This window comes from Suricata suricatta, chromosome 12 (genome assembly GCF_006229205.1).
Source record: "Suricata suricatta isolate VVHF042 chromosome 12, meerkat_22Aug2017_6uvM2_HiC, whole genome shotgun sequence".
NCBI lineage: Eukaryota > Metazoa > Chordata > Mammalia > Carnivora > Herpestidae > Suricata > Suricata suricatta.
This window is the reverse complement of record NC_043711.1, coordinates 101,285,603-101,304,924: the sequence shown is the minus strand read 5'-3', so window position 1 is coordinate 101,304,924 and position 19,322 is coordinate 101,285,603. Positions and strand designations below refer to the sequence as shown.

Here is a 19,322-nt window from a genome sequence, read left to right as displayed (position 1 = left end):
AGAGGCAGGAGGGACGTGGCGTCATCTGGGGACATCTGCAGGAAGGAGAGGGACCGAGGTGCTCTTGACAAACTTCCCTCCGTCTCTCGTCCGCAACGTGAGGATGCAGGCAGCATTTGACTTTAGGGGGGATGCACGGGGGCCCCGAGGGGGTCTCTGCAATGTGCTCTGCCCCCGGCAAGCACTGGACAGGGGGCAGGTGTTAGAATTGCTTATCCAGGAGGGAACAAATGTTGCAGGCTGAGCAATGGGCGCAGGAAGCAGGCGTCCTCAGAGCCCACCCCCAACCCCGGGCAGGGACCCCTTGCAGGAAACACCTGCCCACGGCCCGGGGGGCATCCTGGCTGGCTTGCACAGAGACCCGGAGCCTGCCCTGGGACTAACACTCAGCACAGCCCAGCCACTCAGACTTTCACCCAACCATTGGAAATACCTGCCAAGCATTGGAGGAGCCTATGCCTGTCTCCACCGGGGTCCGCAGACGGCCAGGAAGCGGCGGGGGGGGGGGGGGGCAGCCCCTCTGGATTTGGACACACCAGGGACCAAAGGCTACTCTGCTCTTGACATCCAGGGACCTTGGCAAGTCACTCTCCCCCTGAGCCTCATAAGCTGGACATTGGTGTCATGGCTGCCGCGGAGGGGGGCTGGGGGCCCAGAGAGGCGGCCTGACATCTGCGATGTGACGGTGGGTTTCACCATGTCTGCCTAACGTGGCCACCGTGGTGGCGGGGAGCTGGTTCAGCTCAACCCTCTGCTTCCGTGCCTCAGTCAACAGATGCGCATCAGGCCCCTCGGGCCACACAGGGCGCATAATACCAGTCCCCGAGGACTTGCTGAGGAGCGTCCCCTCCTGGGTCCCGGCTCCCAGAGTCTGCAAAGTGGCAGCGTCCCATCCCCCGGGACCGTGGCTTGCCCCTCCCAGATCGACACGCCAGCCGGTCCACCCTCCCCTCCGCCAGGTGCTGTCACTCAGCAGGCACAGCAGCCAGGCAGCCAGACTCAACAGCTGGGCTCCTTTGTCCAACGCACTCCCCCTGCAGGGCTGCGCTACCCCAAGGAGGCTGTCGCCGCAAAGAGCTGACATTCATTAGGTGCTTACTGTGTGCCAAGCACGTTCGGAACCCTTGACATGCCCCCCTCCTTTGAACCCCCACTAAGAGGCAAGGTGTGTCCCTCTTGTACAGAAGAAGGGGCCGAGGCACAGAGAAGTGAAGTGACTCAGTCAGGGTCACACAGCTCAGAAGTGGCTGATGCCAGGGCCTGTACTCTCAGCCCGGCTCCCGCTCTTCCTTGTCCCTTGACATGTGTGTGGCCGTGTCAGGGCTCAGTGCGACTCTGACCTGGGGAGTCACCTCACGACTCTTCTGAAGAATGAGAACAGTGAGCCCGCTCCCACTGGAAGGTTGGCTGCATAGACAGTGACCACGCCCCTCCCCACTCCGGTGTGGCCCCGGACCCCCGTGTTTAGGAAGCCCTCCAACAGGCAGCCCGGCTCTGGGGGAAAGGTTCCCTGGAAGGAGGTGAAGGAGAGGCAGAGGCCAAGGCCGGTGGCGTTCCCCGGGCCGGGGAGGCGGGACTGGCCAGAAGCTCACTGGGGAAAAGGTCTGAGCTTCTGGGAACAACATTTCCCGGGGGCTCGGCCTGCTCCACTAGGGTTCTGATCTATGGACTTTTCACCTTGGCACCAGCTCGCTGACCACGCTGGCAGTATTTGCCGTGAGGGAGGGGGAGGGGCCGGGCAGGTGGTGGGTGTGTGTGCGCACGCACACTGGAGGGGAGGGTCCGAGCCAGGCCGTCTGGACCCCGGTCTTCGAGAGCCCCTGGCTCCCGGAACCTCGGATGGAGGTCTCCCTCCCGGACGTGCAGCCTTGTCTCTGTCCTTCACCTCTGGCATTGGGGGCTGAAAAGCTGGTGGCTGGACGAGGCCAAACCCACGGCCTGTTCCCTGGGGATTTGCACCCAGGGTGCAGACACGGGCCAAAATCCAAGCTCCCCGCTCTTGCTGGCGCCAAGAATTCCCTTACTGCCTCATCCCTAGAATGGGGATCATAATAACACTCCAGGCTGCTAAAGAAGTATGTCTGTGAAGTGCCCGGCATGCTGTGAGCACTCAGTGAGTGGCAGCTCTGTCACCGGCCATATGGGTGCTCAATACATGTTTACTGATGGAGGGGAGAGAGGGTAGATGGATGGATGGGTGGAGGACAGATGGATGAATGTTCAGATGGATAGATAACCGACACAGGTAAATAAAGGTAGGTGGAGAGATGGATCGTGGATGTCCAGTCATTCACTATCCATTCATTGATGGGTATCCATCTATCCATCCATCCATCCATTCATCCATCATCCATCCATCCATCCATCCATCATCCATCCATCTGTCCATCCATCCATCCATCTGTCCATCCATCCATCCATCCATCTGCCTGTCCTTCCTCCCTCCCTCCCTCCCTCCCTCCCTTCCTTCCTTCCTTCCTTCCTACCATCTCTGTTGAATGTGTGCATGCACACCTGGCTGGGTGGATGGGGAGAGGGACAGACAGGGAGACAGATACACAGACAGAGAGGTAGGTGAATAAACAAACAGGAGGCTGGCTGGCCTGAGGGGGGATGGGGGGGGTGGATGTTGCTTCCGATGGACAACTGGATGACTGAACAGATGGAGAGTTAGATGAATGGACAGATGGATTGCTGGATGGCTGGGACCAAAAACTAAATGCTAAATTGCCTCCCTCCTGAAGGTGTCAGAGAACAATGGCTATAGCTCCCGCCTGGTCCCTTGCGCACATTAGCACGGCCGCAGGGGGCCGGAACACTGCAGCCTTCACAATCTGCTCATTAACTGACTCACGGAGCTTTTCACCTATTTGAAGCCAACGGGGTAGCAGCCTGACATTTAAGATTTCCTTTCAGCAATCACTTGCTTGGCCTTTCACAGAACACAGCGTGCGGCTGTTTGCTGGCTTACATTCTCTTCCAAAGGTGCCTTCCAGCCTCCTGTGTGCAGTAATGGGCCCTGCTTCCCCGGGCGCAGGGGGCTGTGCGCCCTGAAAAGTTGGGGGCCCCTTTCCCCCCAACTGCTGTGACCCATTCTCTCTGCAGCAGTGCCACCAATTACCTTGATTACTCCTCAGTTAGGGGTTTCATTTATAACAGAGTGGCGAGGAAGTATCGGAGAGAGAGTTTCCCCGGCAACCAAGTTTTTAAACACAAGATTCTCTGAGTTTTAAAAGCGACTTGTCATCTAATTTCCCCCCTGAAAATTAGCTTGGAACTTTTCAGATGCTTAAATTTTTAGCATAACAGCAGGCTAGCACTTATGTCTGAAACCATAAAAGACCTAGATTTTCTCCCCTGCCAGAGGCAGGGCCCTGGGAAGCTGTTCCATTTCCTGGGCCACTTTGTTCGTGGTGGATAAGTGGGCGCTGCAATGGCCATTATGGAGAATGACCACGGAGAGCGGCGTTTTGTGAACCCGCGTCACCCCGCTCCTGACGCCAACATGTCTTCCGGACTCAGGTGGTTCGAGATCCTTGTTGGCTGAGTCCTGCCAGGTGGGCTTGATGGAGAGAGCCCTGGGCCAGCCGGGGGGTCTGGGCCTGTCTCCCCAGGTTCAGCAGGAGGGCACCAGCCAGCACCCCAAACAAAAACGTTCAGGATCTACTTTTGGCCGAGGCTTCCTTCACTGAAGACTTCCTATCATCAGCCTCTGTCCCCCGCCAAAATTGAATCTCAGCTCAGGCCCACGACCTGGCTTCTCATAATCTGCTGCAGCCCGGGGCGCCCGCGTCAACTCTCCCCTCTTCCTCTTCCCGCCGTCCACACGCTCTACGCTGACCAAGCCGCACTTCCATCCACTTGGCCTCCAGCTGTCTAGACAGCACCCACTCCCTCGTCACAGTGCACCCAGCCCCAAACATTCCAGCCTCCACCCACCTTGGTCCTTGCTCACCGCCCACTCCCCCATCTGCCTGGAATTCCTGTATTTTGCCCTGAAGATCCAGGCTTTCCAAATCTGACTTCCTCTCTTGAGCCCTGCTCACATGCTACTTCCTCTGAACCTCTGTGGCAAAATCCATCTACACCTCTGAGAGCCCCCCAGCTTTTCCGCTCCCTGAGGCTTTGTGGTTACTCCTCCCGGAGGTGCCTGGTAGACTGGAAAAATGAGGCAGAGTTCACTCAGATCCTGGCCCTCACGGCTTGGTAGTTGCATTGATGAAGAAGAGATGGGTCTAAAGGACCCACAGAGGTCAGCTGAGCCCCTGGAGGTTGGGTGGTCCACTGGGTGGACGTGGGGATGGATGGAGGGCCTGTGGAGGCCGAGATGGTTGCGGGGAGAGGATGGATGGGTAGCTAAGTGGAGGGTAAGGGGCTGGACTGATGAGTGGGCAAAAGGAGGGAGGAAAATCCAAACTGCAGATGGACCCAGCTGCCCCGGTCGGGGCGGTGGACCAGGAGGCTGACCTCCCAGGACGGGGCAGAAAGTGCGCCTGTGAATTCTTGTTCACAGAAAATGCTGCTCCTGAGAACTCGAGGCCTGAAGTTTCTCAGTGACCCCGAGAGAAGGACGGAGGCTCCTTTGGGACCAATTCGTTAGGACGGACAGGCCCGATCCGCTCACCTAAGCACTTGGGCCAGCTCTGAGTGTGCGGCAATCAGAGGGCATTCAATAGCTGTTCACTGGAAAGTGACGGATAGATCCCAGAGGCCTGGCCAGCGGGGAGCCGCGGAGGCCCTTCAGGAGCGCACGTTCTCCCGGATTCGGGGGGCAGGGAGCCCTGACCCTGAGGGGAGCAGCCCGGCCTCCGGCCTTGGCTCTTGCTCCCATGTCTGTGTGGTGGAGCCCACACCGTGGGGGCCTGGGGCTCAGGCCCCCCAACAGAACCCCCCCGCGGCACAGGGGAGGCTGACTTCCTCTGCCCCGTCTGGGTTCGGGATGCGAAAGACATCAGGTTGGAGCAAGTCAACCCAAGGTGACTTGAGGTATAAGGCTGTTCCATCCACACACAAGCCCAGGACGACCCCGTAGACAAGGGACTCGCCCCAAGGAGCTGTCGGGGGTGGTGGTGAGGGACAGTGTGAAGCTAATAGGACATCTGAAAATGGTCCCCTTCCAGGAGGGACAGAACCTGTGAGGTGTCGGTCACAGACGCACCCAGACATGATAGAAGGTGCCGCCATCTCCCGCTGCACGGCTGAGTCTTCCTCCCAGGCCGCGAGTCTGATGGCACAGCCATGCAGACTGTCTCCGGGGCAGCTGGGAGAAGGGACAGCACACGGCCCCAGGGGGACGGCAGCAGGCCTCTGGCAGCTGAGTTGCCAGGCGGGATTTGGGGGCCTCTCATTCCTGGGCAGAGCATCTGAAAGACGGACAGACTTCCCAACAACTCGGGGAGCCTTGTGCTCCTGTCTCTTTACTTCTTCCCTCCAACTCCCTCCCCATGAGGGATACTGGGTGGGGGGGGATTGGAAGAGGGGTGCGGTGGTGGGGAGACAGATTCATTCTGCCTTATCTCCAAAGTGTTTAGCTAAGGACCAGGCACATCATAAGTGCTCAATAAATAACCATTATTAGAGGAGGAAGAGATGGAGGAAATCAGACAGATCAGAATTTAATTTTGCCACGCAGATCTATTGTGCGTCTGCCCAGGGAGAAAGAAAGAGTATCTCAACTTTCCATCTCCCTCTGTCTCCGAGGCTGACTTTGCGGTAGTGTCCTCTTGTCCCCTTTTGCCTGCAGCCTGTTGAAAAAAACAAAAAAGAAAAACCGAAAGCCAATCTGGCATGCTTGGTCGAGCCTCCACCTCCGCAGCCCACGGCCCCTCCGACTTTATGTTTAATTTCCCTGGGTCGAGAGGAAGCATTCTGATGATCCGAGTTAATTCAAAATGTAAATTTCATCTCCTATCGGCTAATGGCTCTGAGCTCTGCCTTACATAACAGCTGCCTGATGAGTCACCGAGCCTCTGGTGCCCTGGTCTCTGCTTCTAATGGTGATGGGGCCCTCGCTGAGGCCTGAGACCCCCCGCAGGCTCCGTGCCCACTGGGGCCAGACTGGAGTTCACCTGGGGGCGGCGCTGGGCAGGAGGGGACCACAGGCTGTAAGCTTTATGTTAACCGTGGGGGCTGCACTCAGCCTGGAGCCTCAAACCGGGCAAGACCAGTCCCCCAGGCCCGTTGTGGGCCCCTCACCCAGATTCGAGAGCCTGGCAGAGACCTTCACCACGAGCCAAGGTCTCCCAGTGGGCAGAGCGAGCTGCGTTCATCCAGACCCCAAAGCAGCCCTGCAGGGGCCAGTGTGGAATGGCAGCCAAGGCTTCCGATGCTGGCCTGCCTGTGGCTGCGGTGGTCCCGGAACCACCCCCCCGGCCCCACAGCAGGTCCCCCTCCTCTTTCCTGGAGATGCTGAGGGCTTCTCTCAAAGCAGGCTGAGCATCTCCCTGCCTGGGTTTGTCCTTGAAGACAAAACCAGCATCGGGCTGGGCACTTCCATCTTGCTTCTGTGGCCCTCGGGGAGATGGAGGGAGCAGGGAGCTGGGGCTGTGCGGGTGAGTGAGTGTCCCGGGCCACACCGTCCTTCCCCGGGACTTGGCCTTGGGGGCACATGGTGTGATCGTGTGGGGGCCTTGGGGGCACATGGTGTGATCGTGTGGGCCCAGCAGGGGTGGGGGGCTCCCAGGGTGGGGCTGGGGGGTGTGGAGGAGGTTCTGGTGAACTCTCTGTGGGTAGAGCGTGTTCTTCATGCCCCCAGGGGGCGTCTGGCTCTCTTCGCCTTGTCCTTCTCCCCACACCTGGACCTGGTCTCCCTAAACCCCAATTTTTAGGGTCCCACAGAAGAGCCCCAAGGCTCCAGCTCCACGGCAGGTTGGAGGAGGGATGAGTTCTGGGGAGCAAGGCAGGGCCCTCCTGTACAGCAGGGCAAACTCTCAGAGAGGAAGGGGCCGTCCCGGGATCCTAGAGGTTGTGGCTGATACTAGTTTTACACCCAGATCTCATTTCACGGGGAAGCAGGAGGAAAGGGGACCCTCCTGCTTGGCTGGAGCCCTTGGTGTCCAGGGGAGCACCTGTTTCTAGATCCTTCCTTATGTGGTGACATGAGCCAACCTCCCACCCCATTGGCAAGCCACTTTGTGTGAGTTTCCTGACCCACTGGCAGTGCCAGGGTGGTCTCTGGCCTCCTGACTCTGGGCTTCTTCTCTGCGCCGAAGTTTGGGGTCGCAGCCTTGGACTCAACGACAGTGCAGTCAGCCTGGAATCTGGCGCTGCTGGTGGTCCCAGCACTGCCACCTGCTGGCCTCGTGGCATTGTCAGCCTTCTGTCCTCAGGCCTGTGTCTCCTGGAAGCTGGTGCAATGGTTCCTACGGTGCTCATGATAACTGGGAGAGGTTCACGGGCCCGCATTAAATGACATCGAACCCCCTAATAAGAAGTCTGTCCTTTTTTTCCATCTTCTCCTAATCCTCCTAATGAATCTCGGTGGGCTGCACCTGTCACATGGCCTCCCTCTGCCTCCTTCGTGTCCCCTTTTGATGAGGTGAGCAAAGGCCTCTGGCTGAGAGCTTCTGGCAGACAGCAGGTTTCCAGCGTGAGTTAAGAGACACTTCTGTGTTCGTTGAATTTATCCTTTTTTTTCCCAAACCATTTTTTGAGCTGTAAGTCACGTACCATAAAATACATCCACTTAAGGGGCGCCCGGGGGGCTCAGTCAGTTAAGTGTCTGGCTTTGGCTCAGGTCATAATCTCACGGTTCGTGGGTTCGAGCCCCATGTCAGGCTCTGTACTCTCTCTCTCTCTCTCTCTCTCTCTCTCTCTCTGTCTCTGTCTCTCAAAAATGAATAACTGTTAAAAGATTTGAAAAAAAATTAAACGGTATTATACACTGGACATGCTTTTGTGACTGATGGCTTTCAATTAGTGTTGTACTGATGTGGTTCCTTTTAGCAAGGAATGCTGGTTGTTTTAAATATATTTTTTTAATTTTTACATTTATTTATTTTGGAGAGACAGAGTGAGACAGAGTGTGAACGGGGGAAGGGCAGAGAGAGAGGGAGACACAGAATTGGAAGACCAGCTCCAGGCTCTGAGCTGTCAGCACAGAACCCGATGCAGGGCTTGAACCCATGAACCGCAAGAGCATGACCTGAGCTGAAGTCAGATGCTCAACCGACTGAGCCCCCCAGGCGCCCCAAGGGATGCTGGTGTTTAGTCAGTGGTTGGGAGGCACTATTTTCTTCTAGAACAAACTTCTTTCAATCTACTTATTTTTTTTTCCAGTTAAGTGACTTGATCATTTGTTCAAGTTACCAGTTGTCCATGGGAGATGGGATGCTCACCAGAACTTCTGGAAAACAGTGCACGTCCTTGCTGGGAGCCTGGGGGCACCTTTGCTGCTGGTTCTCTGATTTGGGGGGCTTTTCCTCTCCCTCCTCTTTCCAACAGCCATCAAATCCTTCCCTCCCTCCCTGACTGTTCTCGAAACCTCCATTGCACGAAGGAGGGGAGGGGCAAGCACAGCAAAGTCTTTGCAAACATTCAGTCCCTCATTCAACGAACTCAGAGACCAGCTCTGGCCTCAGCTTCTCCCCAGTCATTTTGTCCAGAAGCAGCACCTACGACGAGTTTAATTATGCAATTAAAGTCATTTTCCTGGGCTGAACAAATATTTACAACATATTTTGTTGCAAATCGCTTCGCCTGGAGAAAGGTTCTGGTGCTCGGGCTGGCGGGCCTGGCACACACTCACGCATTTACATCCCCCATTACCAGGGGGCCCCCGGGGCTCCAGGCAGGTGGCAGACAAGCGTCAGTGCGGGAGCCATGACAGGTGTCAGCAAAGCAAATGCGCTCTCGGCCCTGTCCCAGTGCGACGGTGTGGACCAATGACGTCCGTTGTTCCTCCGTGGCAGCCCCAAATCCCGGCTGTGCGTAGCAGAGAAATCTCTGGGCTCGGTCACACAGTGGGGGGGTGGGGGGGGCACAGATGGCACAGAGAACATTGTGTGGAGAGCAGCCACGGCCACAGTGCACCTGTCACTTCCTGTCGTCCGCGCAGCGGTCCTGGGAGGTGGTCCTCAACAGGAACCCACGCATGGAACCTCTCTCCGGAGGCCCCTGTGTTCAGCTTCCTGTCCAAGCCCGGGGGTGCGGGGGGACTGAAGGCAAAACTTGAAAAAAGCAAAAAAACCCCATCGCTTTCTCTATTTACTCCCTCTGGACTTTGTCTCCATCTCAAGCTCCCTTTTCACTCCAAAGAGGAAGTTTTATGGTAGTTCACGGGCGGGAGGTCAGCCAACTCAGGGTTTTCTCGACTTGAGGGTGTCCTCTGCCTCTGCCCCGCTCCCGGTTGGCAGCAAAGCTCTGGGTGAGAGTCTGTGCAGCATTAGGGCGTCAGCCCTGGGGGAGGACAGGTCCCACCGGCAGGGGCAATGGCCGGACCCAGGTCTGGGAACCCCGCAGCTTGTGGGCAGGTCTGGGGGCCCCCACACCCGAGAATGGCTGAGCCGGGGGCAGCTGGGGTCGGGTGGGGGCGTGATTTCAGCCTCTCACCTCAGCCCGGCCGTGTTGAAGATCAGCGCTGAGGGCAACATAGGGCTGGTCCTCTCGCCTCCTTGGTCTGGGTGACTGAGCGTGTCCTTGTCCCTGTGTGAGGGCTGCTTGGGTCACTGCGTGTTCCCCCATCCCGCCCCCAGTTACCCCCGGTTCCTCCCAGAGATAGCCCCCTCCAGAGCCACTGGGGAGCCTGCTGCCACAGGGTCCAGTGAGCTCCCTGCCCTCCTCCCCACCCCTTGTGCCAACGCAGCTCCCCGGAAGACGAGGGGCAGAGCAAACGTGTCCCTGCTGTGTGCCAGATCTTTCATTCACATCATCCCATTTGACCTTCTCAAGCCCCTGAGAGGCAGTTGTTATGCCCATTTAACAGTTAGGGAAACTGAGGTTCAGAGTTCTGTGCAATCATTTGAGAGTACGCTGCTAGGAAGCGGTAGGGTGGGGACTTACATCCAGACGCTCTGGGCCCCCGAGTCTCTGCTGAGCAGGGCCATCTCATCGGCCCCCAGAGAGGGTGTTACAGTCCCATGAAACAGAAGAGGGTCACTTTGGGTGACTCTCCTGGCCAGAGGCAGAGCTGAGATGCGGCCAAGGTCGACAGTGTTTACTATCCCCGGGGAAAGGCCGGAGGGTGGGGGCTGGCTGGCCTTTTCCCACAGATGATGGAACCTGTGCCCTGTTTACTGCAAGCGCTGCCTGCGATGGCCAAGGTCAGTGCAGGGGGCGCCTCTGGGGCCCGTGCCTGCTGGTCTTCCATCTCTGTGGCGCCCTGGGGACTCCGGGGTAGGGTGGGCCTGAGGAGAGAGAGCAGGGAGAGTGAAAACTGTACCTGCCGACCCCCAAATGTGCCCCTTACTAGCCGCCCCCACCACCCACCTGCCGCGCGGCCCCCGATGCCTCGAGTGAGCTCTGTTGTCCCACTTCAACATCCGCTGTGCACCTGCTGCGTTCCAGCCTTCAACCCACGTGCCAGCACCGCCCGGGGACGCACGCGGGTCAGGCGACAGCACCCGCGGCAAATTCCAGCAGAAGACGTCGGCCCCATCCTTGGTCTGGACTCCTGTGCGCTGGGGGAGGGCTGACCGGGAACCAACACCCGCAGAGTGACTTGGCCTGGTCTGCCTGTCTCTCCGCCTTGCGGGGACCGGGGCACCACAAGACGATATTGGCCAATAAGGTCCCAGCACAGAGATCAGGACTTGGAGGTGGCCGAAGCGCTCGGCTGGCAGTTTGGGGAAAACAAGTCAAGGTCCAATGGCAACTGTTGAGGCCTTGTGGTCTCCTGGAAACTTCTATCCTGTTTAAGGCGTTTCCTCTAGGCTGACCCCCGGGCTGTGAGGGCCCGGTGACAACATGCTCACGCCCCGCTGCTGGGCACTCGGGTGAGGCCGTGCAGGAGCGTAAATACTTGCGGGAGGGCCAGCTTTGCCACAAAACCAGAGGCCTGCTGGAGGGCCTGGCCCAGGACCCTGGGACACAGGACACACATCTTCACAAAGACGCCCAAACTGTACCTGGCAGCTCCTCTCAGGGGTCAGGGAACAGCCTCAGAGGCCTCCAGGGGGCGGTGACACAGAAGCAGGGTACCCTGGGTCCCAGCCCCCCCCCCCCCCGGCCCCAGGGTGGACGCCCCCCTCTCTGTCTCCCCCAGGCGCTCGATGTCTGCGTCAGAGCACACGCCAACCAAGGACTCAGTAGGGAAGAGGAAAAAAACAAGTCTGAAAGGCACCGATTTAAATTAATACAGCAGATAACATTTAATTCCAGTCAATGTTTTTTCCCCATCAGCGGCTTTGGTATCAGAATATGACACCGTGTCGGGAGAGCCTGGCCAGCTCTCAGCGCCTTAAAGGGAAAGAAAACTCTGGTTGCGATTTCCCGGCTGACAGACACGCCTGGCCTCAGTTTCCTTATCTGTAGGATTGAGGCCTCGCCTTCCACGTGGAGCAAAGGCGAGGCCCTGAGGAGTTTAGGGGAAGGCGCGGGGAAAGCCGATGTGCTGCAGCCCCAAGATTCATGCTGCTCGCCAGAGGCGTGAGGGGGAAGCCGTTCGCACACCCGCACCCGGACACTCCTGCACGACGCATGTGTGCTGCACGTGTGCAAACCCCGCCTCGGGTCGGGTTTCTGACCCCCAGTAAATGCTGCAAACACAGAGACAGGGGTGGGGCGGGGGCTTGAGGCCAGACCGCACCACCTGGTCTCTTTAGGGGGATACACTGTGGGCAGGCCACTCGGTATACTATACAGAAGGTGTTCAATTAATGCATGCACCACAGAGCACCCCTAGGCTCTACTCTCCTTTATGGATGACAGTTGAGAAAAGGGTCGGTCAACAGGAGTGTACTGGCAAAAGTGTGTGAAATTGGCCTCCACATGATGGGGAGGGCTGAACTCCCAGACCCAAAGTTTTGTTAAGAAGCACATTTAAAATTTTTGTTTGTTTGTTCTTTATTTATTTTTGAGAGACAGAGAGAGACAGCGTGAGCAGGGGAGGGTCAGAGAGAGAGAGGGAGATACAGGATCCGAAGCAGGCTCCAGGCTCTGAGCTGTCAGCACGGAGCCCGATGCAGGGCTCGAACCCACAGACTGTGAGATCATGACCTGAGCTGAGGCCAGACGCTCAACCGACTGAGCCCCCCAGGAGCCCTAAGAAGCACACTCGGTCACACAAGACCTGCCATTCATTTTGAGGTTTGTAGTGTTAAAAGACACTAACCAGTGGCTTCCAGACACGACCTGGTGGTTAATTCAGCAAACCCCAAGTGTGACACCCTGTCACCCCGGGTGACATTCTCCTCACTCATCCCTCCTAACTGGCTCTTTTCTGTTCCCTCCACTCTCCCCACCACCCCCAGCTCCCTCCCTCCCCAGGGATGACCCTGATGGCCCCACCTCCTTTGGGGGGGATTCGGACCCCAACATGTGCCATCAGAGAGTCCTCGTTTCTTGCTGGTTCAAATCAGAAAAACCAGGCGTATGAATCCTTTTCTATAAAAGTTTATTTTGTAATTTTTCCAAGAAGTGTTAGGGGAAAAAAATTGAAATCACGTGAAGGTAAGTAATGAGGCATATACAAAAATAATTTAAACACGCATATTAATAATAAAGCAACATTTCTTTCTAGCCACAACTAGTAGGTAATCTTGGCCACGATTTTTCCAAAGGCATTATATACATCTCAGATAACAAGAAATACAGATACGTGTGGACACACACACACACACACACACTCACACACACACACACATATATATATACAGCTCAAGTAGTTTTCTCTGTGCATTCCAGCTAACTGATAGAGCTAAAGAGATACAAACAGGAAAGACTAAATGCCTGGTGTCCTTAGGGCTGAACCAGTGTGACTGGGTAGTGAATTTTGGAGATGTGCTAAGATTTCCCTTCCCGATCCCATAGGCACTAGCCTGTCCTTTGTGGTCTTATCTGAAAAATCACAGTGTGTCTTTCAAATCGGTCCATCGGTGTGGCCGTCACGGTGGCGGAGAGGTGGTGCTGGCTGAAACATCCCTTTGTCTCTTGCTCCTAGCAGATCTCACGGGCTGGAGAGGGGGGTGATCTTAGAGGGGAAGCTCTCGGTCTGATTACATGTGGCTGATTCTTTCCTTCAGGGCAAGGACCTCCCTCTCGATTTCGTAGGGGAGGTCGGTGTTCACCTGCTCCTCCAAGTACTTCTGGATGTCCTCCACCTCCTTCTCCCAGAAGTCCTTGGAGATGTCGAAGAGCTCCTTCGTGTTGACGTCCCCTAGGCCCTTCAGGTTCAGGGCACCCTCCTCAGGGACGTAGCCTATGGGCGTGAGCTTGGCGGCGGCTTCCCCATTGACCCGGTTGAACATCCATTCCAGCACCCTGGAATTCTCGCCAAAGCCAGGCCAGAGGAATCTGCCTTCCTGGTCTTTCCGGAACCAGTTGACATGGAAGATCTTGGGCAGCTTGGCTGCCGGGCGCTGGGCCATGCTGAGCCAGTGGGCCAGGTATTTGCCAAAGTTGTAGCCAAAGAAAGGCCGCATGGCAAAGGGGTCGTGCATGATTACCTTGCCTAGGAACAGAGAGGGGGATCCCGCTGGTAAGTCACGCTCTCACACTGTTTATTGTTGACCCAGACACGCCTTGGTTTGTCTCTCTCTTGCTACACACGCAGACGGGCAGAGACAGAGAGGGATGTGGAGCCAGAGAGCCAGCGAGCCCACCGGTTCTTGTTTGTGGTTTGAGATGTTCACTTAGATTTACCTTTGTGTTCCGCCGCCGCGGTGGCCTCCGACCGCATAGCTGCTCCCACAAACACTCCGTGCTGCCAGCTGAGAGCTTCATAGACCAGAGGGACACCTGCAGCAGGAGACAAGGGACACCCCCTTAAAGGCTTTGACACAAAGGAACATCCCTAAAAGGCTTTGGCTGACAACGGCATCTCAGGAAATGGAAAGACATGGCAACACGGTCTTTCTACTTGAGCTAGTTTTGTCCTCCCAAAGCCAAGTGCACAAAACCTGTCAGAGTTACAGCACCGAGGCCACCCAGCAGAAAGTTACACTAGAGAAAGCTACGTCAGGCCAAGGACGCAGCCTTGCCAGTCCCCCTGGATTTGAGGAGGCTGAGGATCTTTGGCGCCCTCTGGTGAGATCTCACAGGAGAGCTTCTGTGGAAGTCCTCTGGTGGCCAGCACACCCCTGTTCCGGATGGAGGAGACACTCACCGGCGGGTCGGCGGCCTCCGAAGATGATGCCCTCGATGGGCACCCCTTCTGGAGACTCCCAGGCAGGGTCGATGATGGGGCACTGGCTGGCAGGCGTGCAGAAGCGTGAGTTGGGATGGGCACAAGTTTCCCCTGCAACAGCAAGAGCAGAGGGGCCGCTTAGCATGTGGCCCAAACCAGTAGGACCTACAGGCCGGAGCCCTGGGGTCCCCAGGAGGGGGCTCACCGTCCTGGGGGGCCCATTCACTGTTCTTCCACGAGGTCAGCTTGACGCCTGGGGCCAGCGGCTGGTCGATGCCTTCCCAGTAGACGCCGCCATCACTGGTCTCGGCCACGTTAGTGAAGATGGTGTTCTTCTGGATGGTCTTGATGGCGTTGGGGTTGGTCTTCACAGAGGTCCCAGGAGCAACCCCAAAAAAGCCATTTTCTGGGTTGATGGCCCTTAAGTTACCTGGAAAGTTGGCAACCAGAAAAGTAGACGTGAATGCCAAACAAAACATAACGGATATTCTTAGCTCTGGCAAATTTTTGCCCCACATTCTCAAGTCTTTTTTTTCCCCTCCTCCCTTGAAGAGATTTCTCTTTTCTCGTCCAAGCATTATTTTCCACTTTGACACTTTGACAACAGCGTCTTCCTCATTGGTTTTCCACCAATAGTGTTTTAACAAATTTATTGTATAAACAAGCAGCAACATGTGGCCCCATTTCAATCCAGATTCTATATTAAATTAAGGAATGCTTACAGAATATGCATTCCTAAGGCCTCGTAAGACTTGAGAGAACAGACTCAAAGAGCCAAACACTGTGGATTTGGGAGGATTTGGCATGCTTTGACAGTCAGAAGTTCACCTAGGTCCAATGAGCGTTGGCAACAGTCAGGACTAAGAGAGTCACCTTGTTGGTCAAATTTCATCCAGGCGATGTCATCTCCCACACACTCTATTTTCCACCCGGGGAGGCTGGGGTTCATCATGGCCAGGTTGGTCTTCCCACAGGCACTGGGAAAGGCTGCCGCGAAGTACTTCTTCTGGCCCTTGGGGTTGGTTATGCCCAGGATCTGTTGGGGACAAGATTCCTCCTTACTCTGCTTCCTCCGGTCCCTCCCGGTGGCCAGTGGTTTAGTCCGGGAGAGGGCCCAGAAGCCCCAAGAGGGTAGATTCCCAAGATCTAGGTCTTCAGCCCTCAGAGCGAACATTTAAAATTATTTGTTAATGTTTATTTATTTTTGAGAGAGGTAGAGGGAGACAGAGCATGAGCAGGGTAAGGGCAGAGAGAGAGGGAGACACAGAATCCGAAGCGGGTTTCAGGCTCTGAGCTGTCAGCACAGAGCCCAAAACGGGCCTTGAACCCACGAACTGCAAGATCACATGACCTGAGCCAAGGTCAGGCGCTCAACTGACTGAGCCACCCAGGTGCCCCTCAAAGTGAACCAAAAAGTCCAGAGAAGCTCTACTGGTCCCACTGCATTTGAAGTGATTCAAAAGAGGCACTCATCATCCTTGGTGGGATTTCTACATCTATCCCCGGGGCACAGAGGCCGTGCCTGATGGGGACTGTGCATGCGTCAGCATTTGGACCTCCGCCCGCGCCCCTCCCCCGCCCCAAGTCCCCGCCGTGTGTGCGCTTCCTGCAGCTTACCAGCATGTGCTCCGCCAGCCACCCCTCTTCCTTAGCCAGCCGGCTGGCTATCCGGAGGGCAAAGCACTTCTTCCCAAGGAGCGAGTTCCCGCCGTACCCACTCCCGAAGGAGATGATTTCCCTGCGGTTGGGCAGGTGGGCGATGAGGGTCAGCTCCGGGTTACAAGGCCAGTTGTTCACCAAAGGCTCTGCACGGGAGGACACACCTGCGTGAGCGTGTGCTGCGCCCCCACCTGGGGGTCCCCGGGGCAGTGGCCCGGGGTTTAAGGCGAAGCTTACTTGTCTTCGCAACTTCGGATTCTGAAGTCGCACACTTACTTTTCAGAGGCAGAGGGCATCCCACGGAATGCAGGCACTTGACGAATTCCCCGGCGCCCAGCGCTTCCAGGACGGGCGTGCCCATCCGCGTCATGATGCGCATGCTGGCCACCACGTAGGGCGAGTCGGTCAGCTCGATCCCGAACTTCGACAGAGGTGAGCCCAGCGGCCCCATGCTGAACGGGACCACGTACATGGTGCGACCTGTCGGGGCCCGTCGGTGGGAAGCGGTGAGAAACGACCCAGCCTCACAGACCACAACACCGCAACATGGCCCTTCCTCCCAACACCTACCCATCCCTCCCCCTAATTTTGAAGACACCCCTGGAAAATGAACAGAATGCAAGAATGAGTGATTTTCATAAACGTGCGGTTGAGTCCTGCCAAGCTATCCCAGTCCCCCCGTGTAGAAATGGTTGTGGTCGCAGGATGCAGCCTGGAAAACCAGGACGGAGCCTCGTGTGCACGACGCATCGCCGGGTTCCTGCGTGGGATCTAAAGCTCCCTAAGGCCCGGGGAGCCCACTGCCGTCCCGGTGACCGTGAGGGGGGACAGCATATGAGAGGTTTGCCTTTGCTTCTGTTTGATGTTTCCCACTAGACGGATATTTTGTTCACCTTTCATGCACCCCGGGAACCGGGCGTTGAACGCTTTCTCAAAGTCCTCCTCGGACATCCAGCGACCTAGTTGGCTGGGGCCAGTCTTGGGGATTGGCACGGTGTCTCTCTGCTCTTGGGTAATGATGACCGTCTTGCTTTCAATTCTGGCCACGTCCCTGGGGTCAGTGAGAGCCAGCCAGCTGCAAAGATTAAAAAAAAAAAAAAAGCAAGAAGAAAGGTTAGGAATGGGGAGGAGGGAAGGGCCGCCCCCCTGCCCTGCCTCTGCGCAGGGGGTTCCCAGCGTCAGGGAGGGACGGACCGGCCCCGACCCTTACTCGCTCTTCCCACACCTCACAGGTGCTGAGCTCCCCGACGCTACAGTCAAGAAGACATTTTTGGACCCTGAGCTTGCCTTTCAGGACAGGGCAGGTCTGACCGCCCGTTTTATCAGGGGGCACGCACCATCTCACGGCGGACCTGGGCCGCTCTGTGCATGTCATTCAGCCGAAGCCTGTGTGGTTCTGGCCGTTTCGTTAAGTTTGTCAAGCATCGACAGCCCACCCCGGCCCCCACTGGGCCTTTGGTCCACCTCTGGCCAGCGGCGCCGAGCACTGGCGGGTCGGTGGGAACGCCGGGGCCGGCTCACCAGTTGTGATACTTCCGCAGCCTCTTGATCATCCCCTGGGCCTCCATTTGGTCCAGCAGCTTCCGGTTCTCGCCGTCCGAGCCATCGCAGATGTGGATGTGGTCCGGCTGGCACAGCTCGGCGCTGCTCTCCACGAAGGCTCGCACGGCCTGGGGCAGGCTGTCCAGGGAGCCCTGGATGACTTTGGCTGAGAAGTTGAGGCTGCTCGGGAGCTGAGGAGGCATCTCTGCAGGGCTGCGCTCAGGGCCACGGCCGCCACACTTCCCTGAAATAGAAAGCACCGGCCTCCTGAGCCACGTGACCGACGCCCCCGGGGAAACGCGGCCTGCTTCTCTGATGGCACCTCGCCAGACAGGCGAAGCTCTGGGGGGGAGAGGAAGTGAGTTTGTGTCGTCTTTGTCATCTTTAGACACGCAAGGTAAAAAGCTCTACCTACCTTTCTTCTTTGGGGATGATCTCGATGAGAGATCCAAGGAGTTTTTCGATCTCGATGAGATCCAAGCGTGCCTCTGCAGGCGGACAACCGTTCCCTATGGGAAGGGTGTGCGTGCTGTTTGGAGGCAGGACCTCCGCGCCTTAAATCAAATGGAGGAGAAAGGCCCCGCCCCTCCGCGACACCCTGGGAGGCTCGTCTCTGACGTCAGGGGTGGGACTTTGGATCACCGCCACCGTCCATGGCGCTTCTGGGCTTACCACAACAACCCCCACGGAGATAATCATTGAACTGATAGCGGTTAATGAGTGCTGGGGGCCCTGGAGTCCCAGACCGGCCAGGGCAGGTCCTTACACAATTTGTGATTGACTAAACTTTGACCCAGTTCACTCTGCTGATGTAAAACTGTCCGTCCTTCCTCTGACGGGCAGGTGGAATCCGGGAGCTCCTCCTGGGCACCCAGGGCTCTTGGCAGCACATTCTGTGTACTGGTGGCCGCTGGTTGGCAAAACACGGCCACGGTGACATGTCACCCCACAGTCAGAGCCTACGGAAAGAATGTGCCCAAACGTGAGGGCACACGTGGCTGCTGGCAAAAGTCGGACTTGACTGGGGGCAAATACCCTTACTGAGTGTCCCCTGTAGGCCCCCCTCCCAAAATACAAACTGAGGGCAGGGATTTCTGCCTCTTTTAGGAATTTTTGTATGTACAGTTCCATCACCGGGCGGGTGGCGCGCCGTGATCGTATAGTGGTTAGTACTATGCGTTGTGCATGTACAGTTCCTAGTATAGAGTGGCCCCTGAATCAGTGAACAAATGTTGTTCTAAACGGACTCATTGCCAACCTCTGGAGCCTACGCACAGACAAGGAAACTGAGGCACAGAGAGGCCAAGTGGCTACTCCCAGCTTCCGGCTGTAGGGAGATTAGAGGGAGGATTGGAGCATGAGCAAGCGGGGCTCTGGGGTACCACACCACACTGCCCCTTGTGAGGTGCCATTCCCAGTTCTGGAACTTTCCGCGGATTCTCCCAGCCGGTCTGGGCTGGATGCGGTTACTTGCGGAGATGACTGTGTACTTCTCATTGCCCTTGCAATTCTGAGCGCCTGGGGAGTGCAAGGGCTCAGCGGTTTCGCTAGATCACCCTTGAGCAATGAGACCTTTATAACAGCTGTAAGGAATCTGCTTAGCAAGCTGCAAGAGCTTCGGTCCGACTTAATGAACTCTGGAGCTGCCTGCTGGCATCTCCAGGGCACGGGGTGAGAAGTCAGGAGCACGGGGCCAGGCCCCGACTCTCCGCAGGCGGCCCAACGGCGCGGTCAGGGGGGGCCCTGTCCCTCAGATGAGGGTGGGTAGGGATTTACTTGCTTCCACCATGGGGGGTACAGAGATAATTCCGTGACCATGTCTGTAAGGAACTGTAGAAAG

The 19,322-nt window shown here is 56.9% G+C and overlaps 1 protein-coding gene and 1 long non-coding RNA gene across 2 annotated transcripts; both read right to left on the bottom strand.

The window, feature by feature from the left end:
* Positions 1-5,599: 5,599 nt before the first annotated feature.
* LOC115275334 lies at positions 5,600-10,240 on the bottom strand. Its single transcript, XR_003901496.1, has 3 exons — positions 10,000-10,240; positions 9,550-9,642; positions 5,600-5,744 (listed from the first exon to the last, which is right to left on the bottom strand). It is a non-coding gene; the product is annotated as an uncharacterized LOC115275334 (long non-coding RNA).
* Positions 10,241-12,533: 2,293 nt separating this feature from the next.
* PCK1 (phosphoenolpyruvate carboxykinase 1) lies at positions 12,534-17,997 on the bottom strand. The gene is made up of 10 exons (XM_029917113.1): positions 17,898-17,997; positions 17,462-17,726; positions 16,834-17,015; positions 16,217-16,420; positions 15,899-16,086; positions 15,155-15,317; positions 14,487-14,711; positions 14,261-14,392; positions 13,798-13,893; positions 12,534-13,606 (listed from the first exon to the last, which is right to left on the bottom strand). The coding sequence occupies exons 2-10, from the start codon at positions 17,683-17,685 to the stop codon at positions 13,152-13,154; spliced, it is 1,869 nt and encodes a 622-aa protein (XP_029772973.1). The 5' UTR covers positions 17,686-17,726; positions 17,898-17,997; the 3' UTR covers positions 12,534-13,151.
* Positions 17,998-19,322: the final 1,325 nt, after the last annotated feature.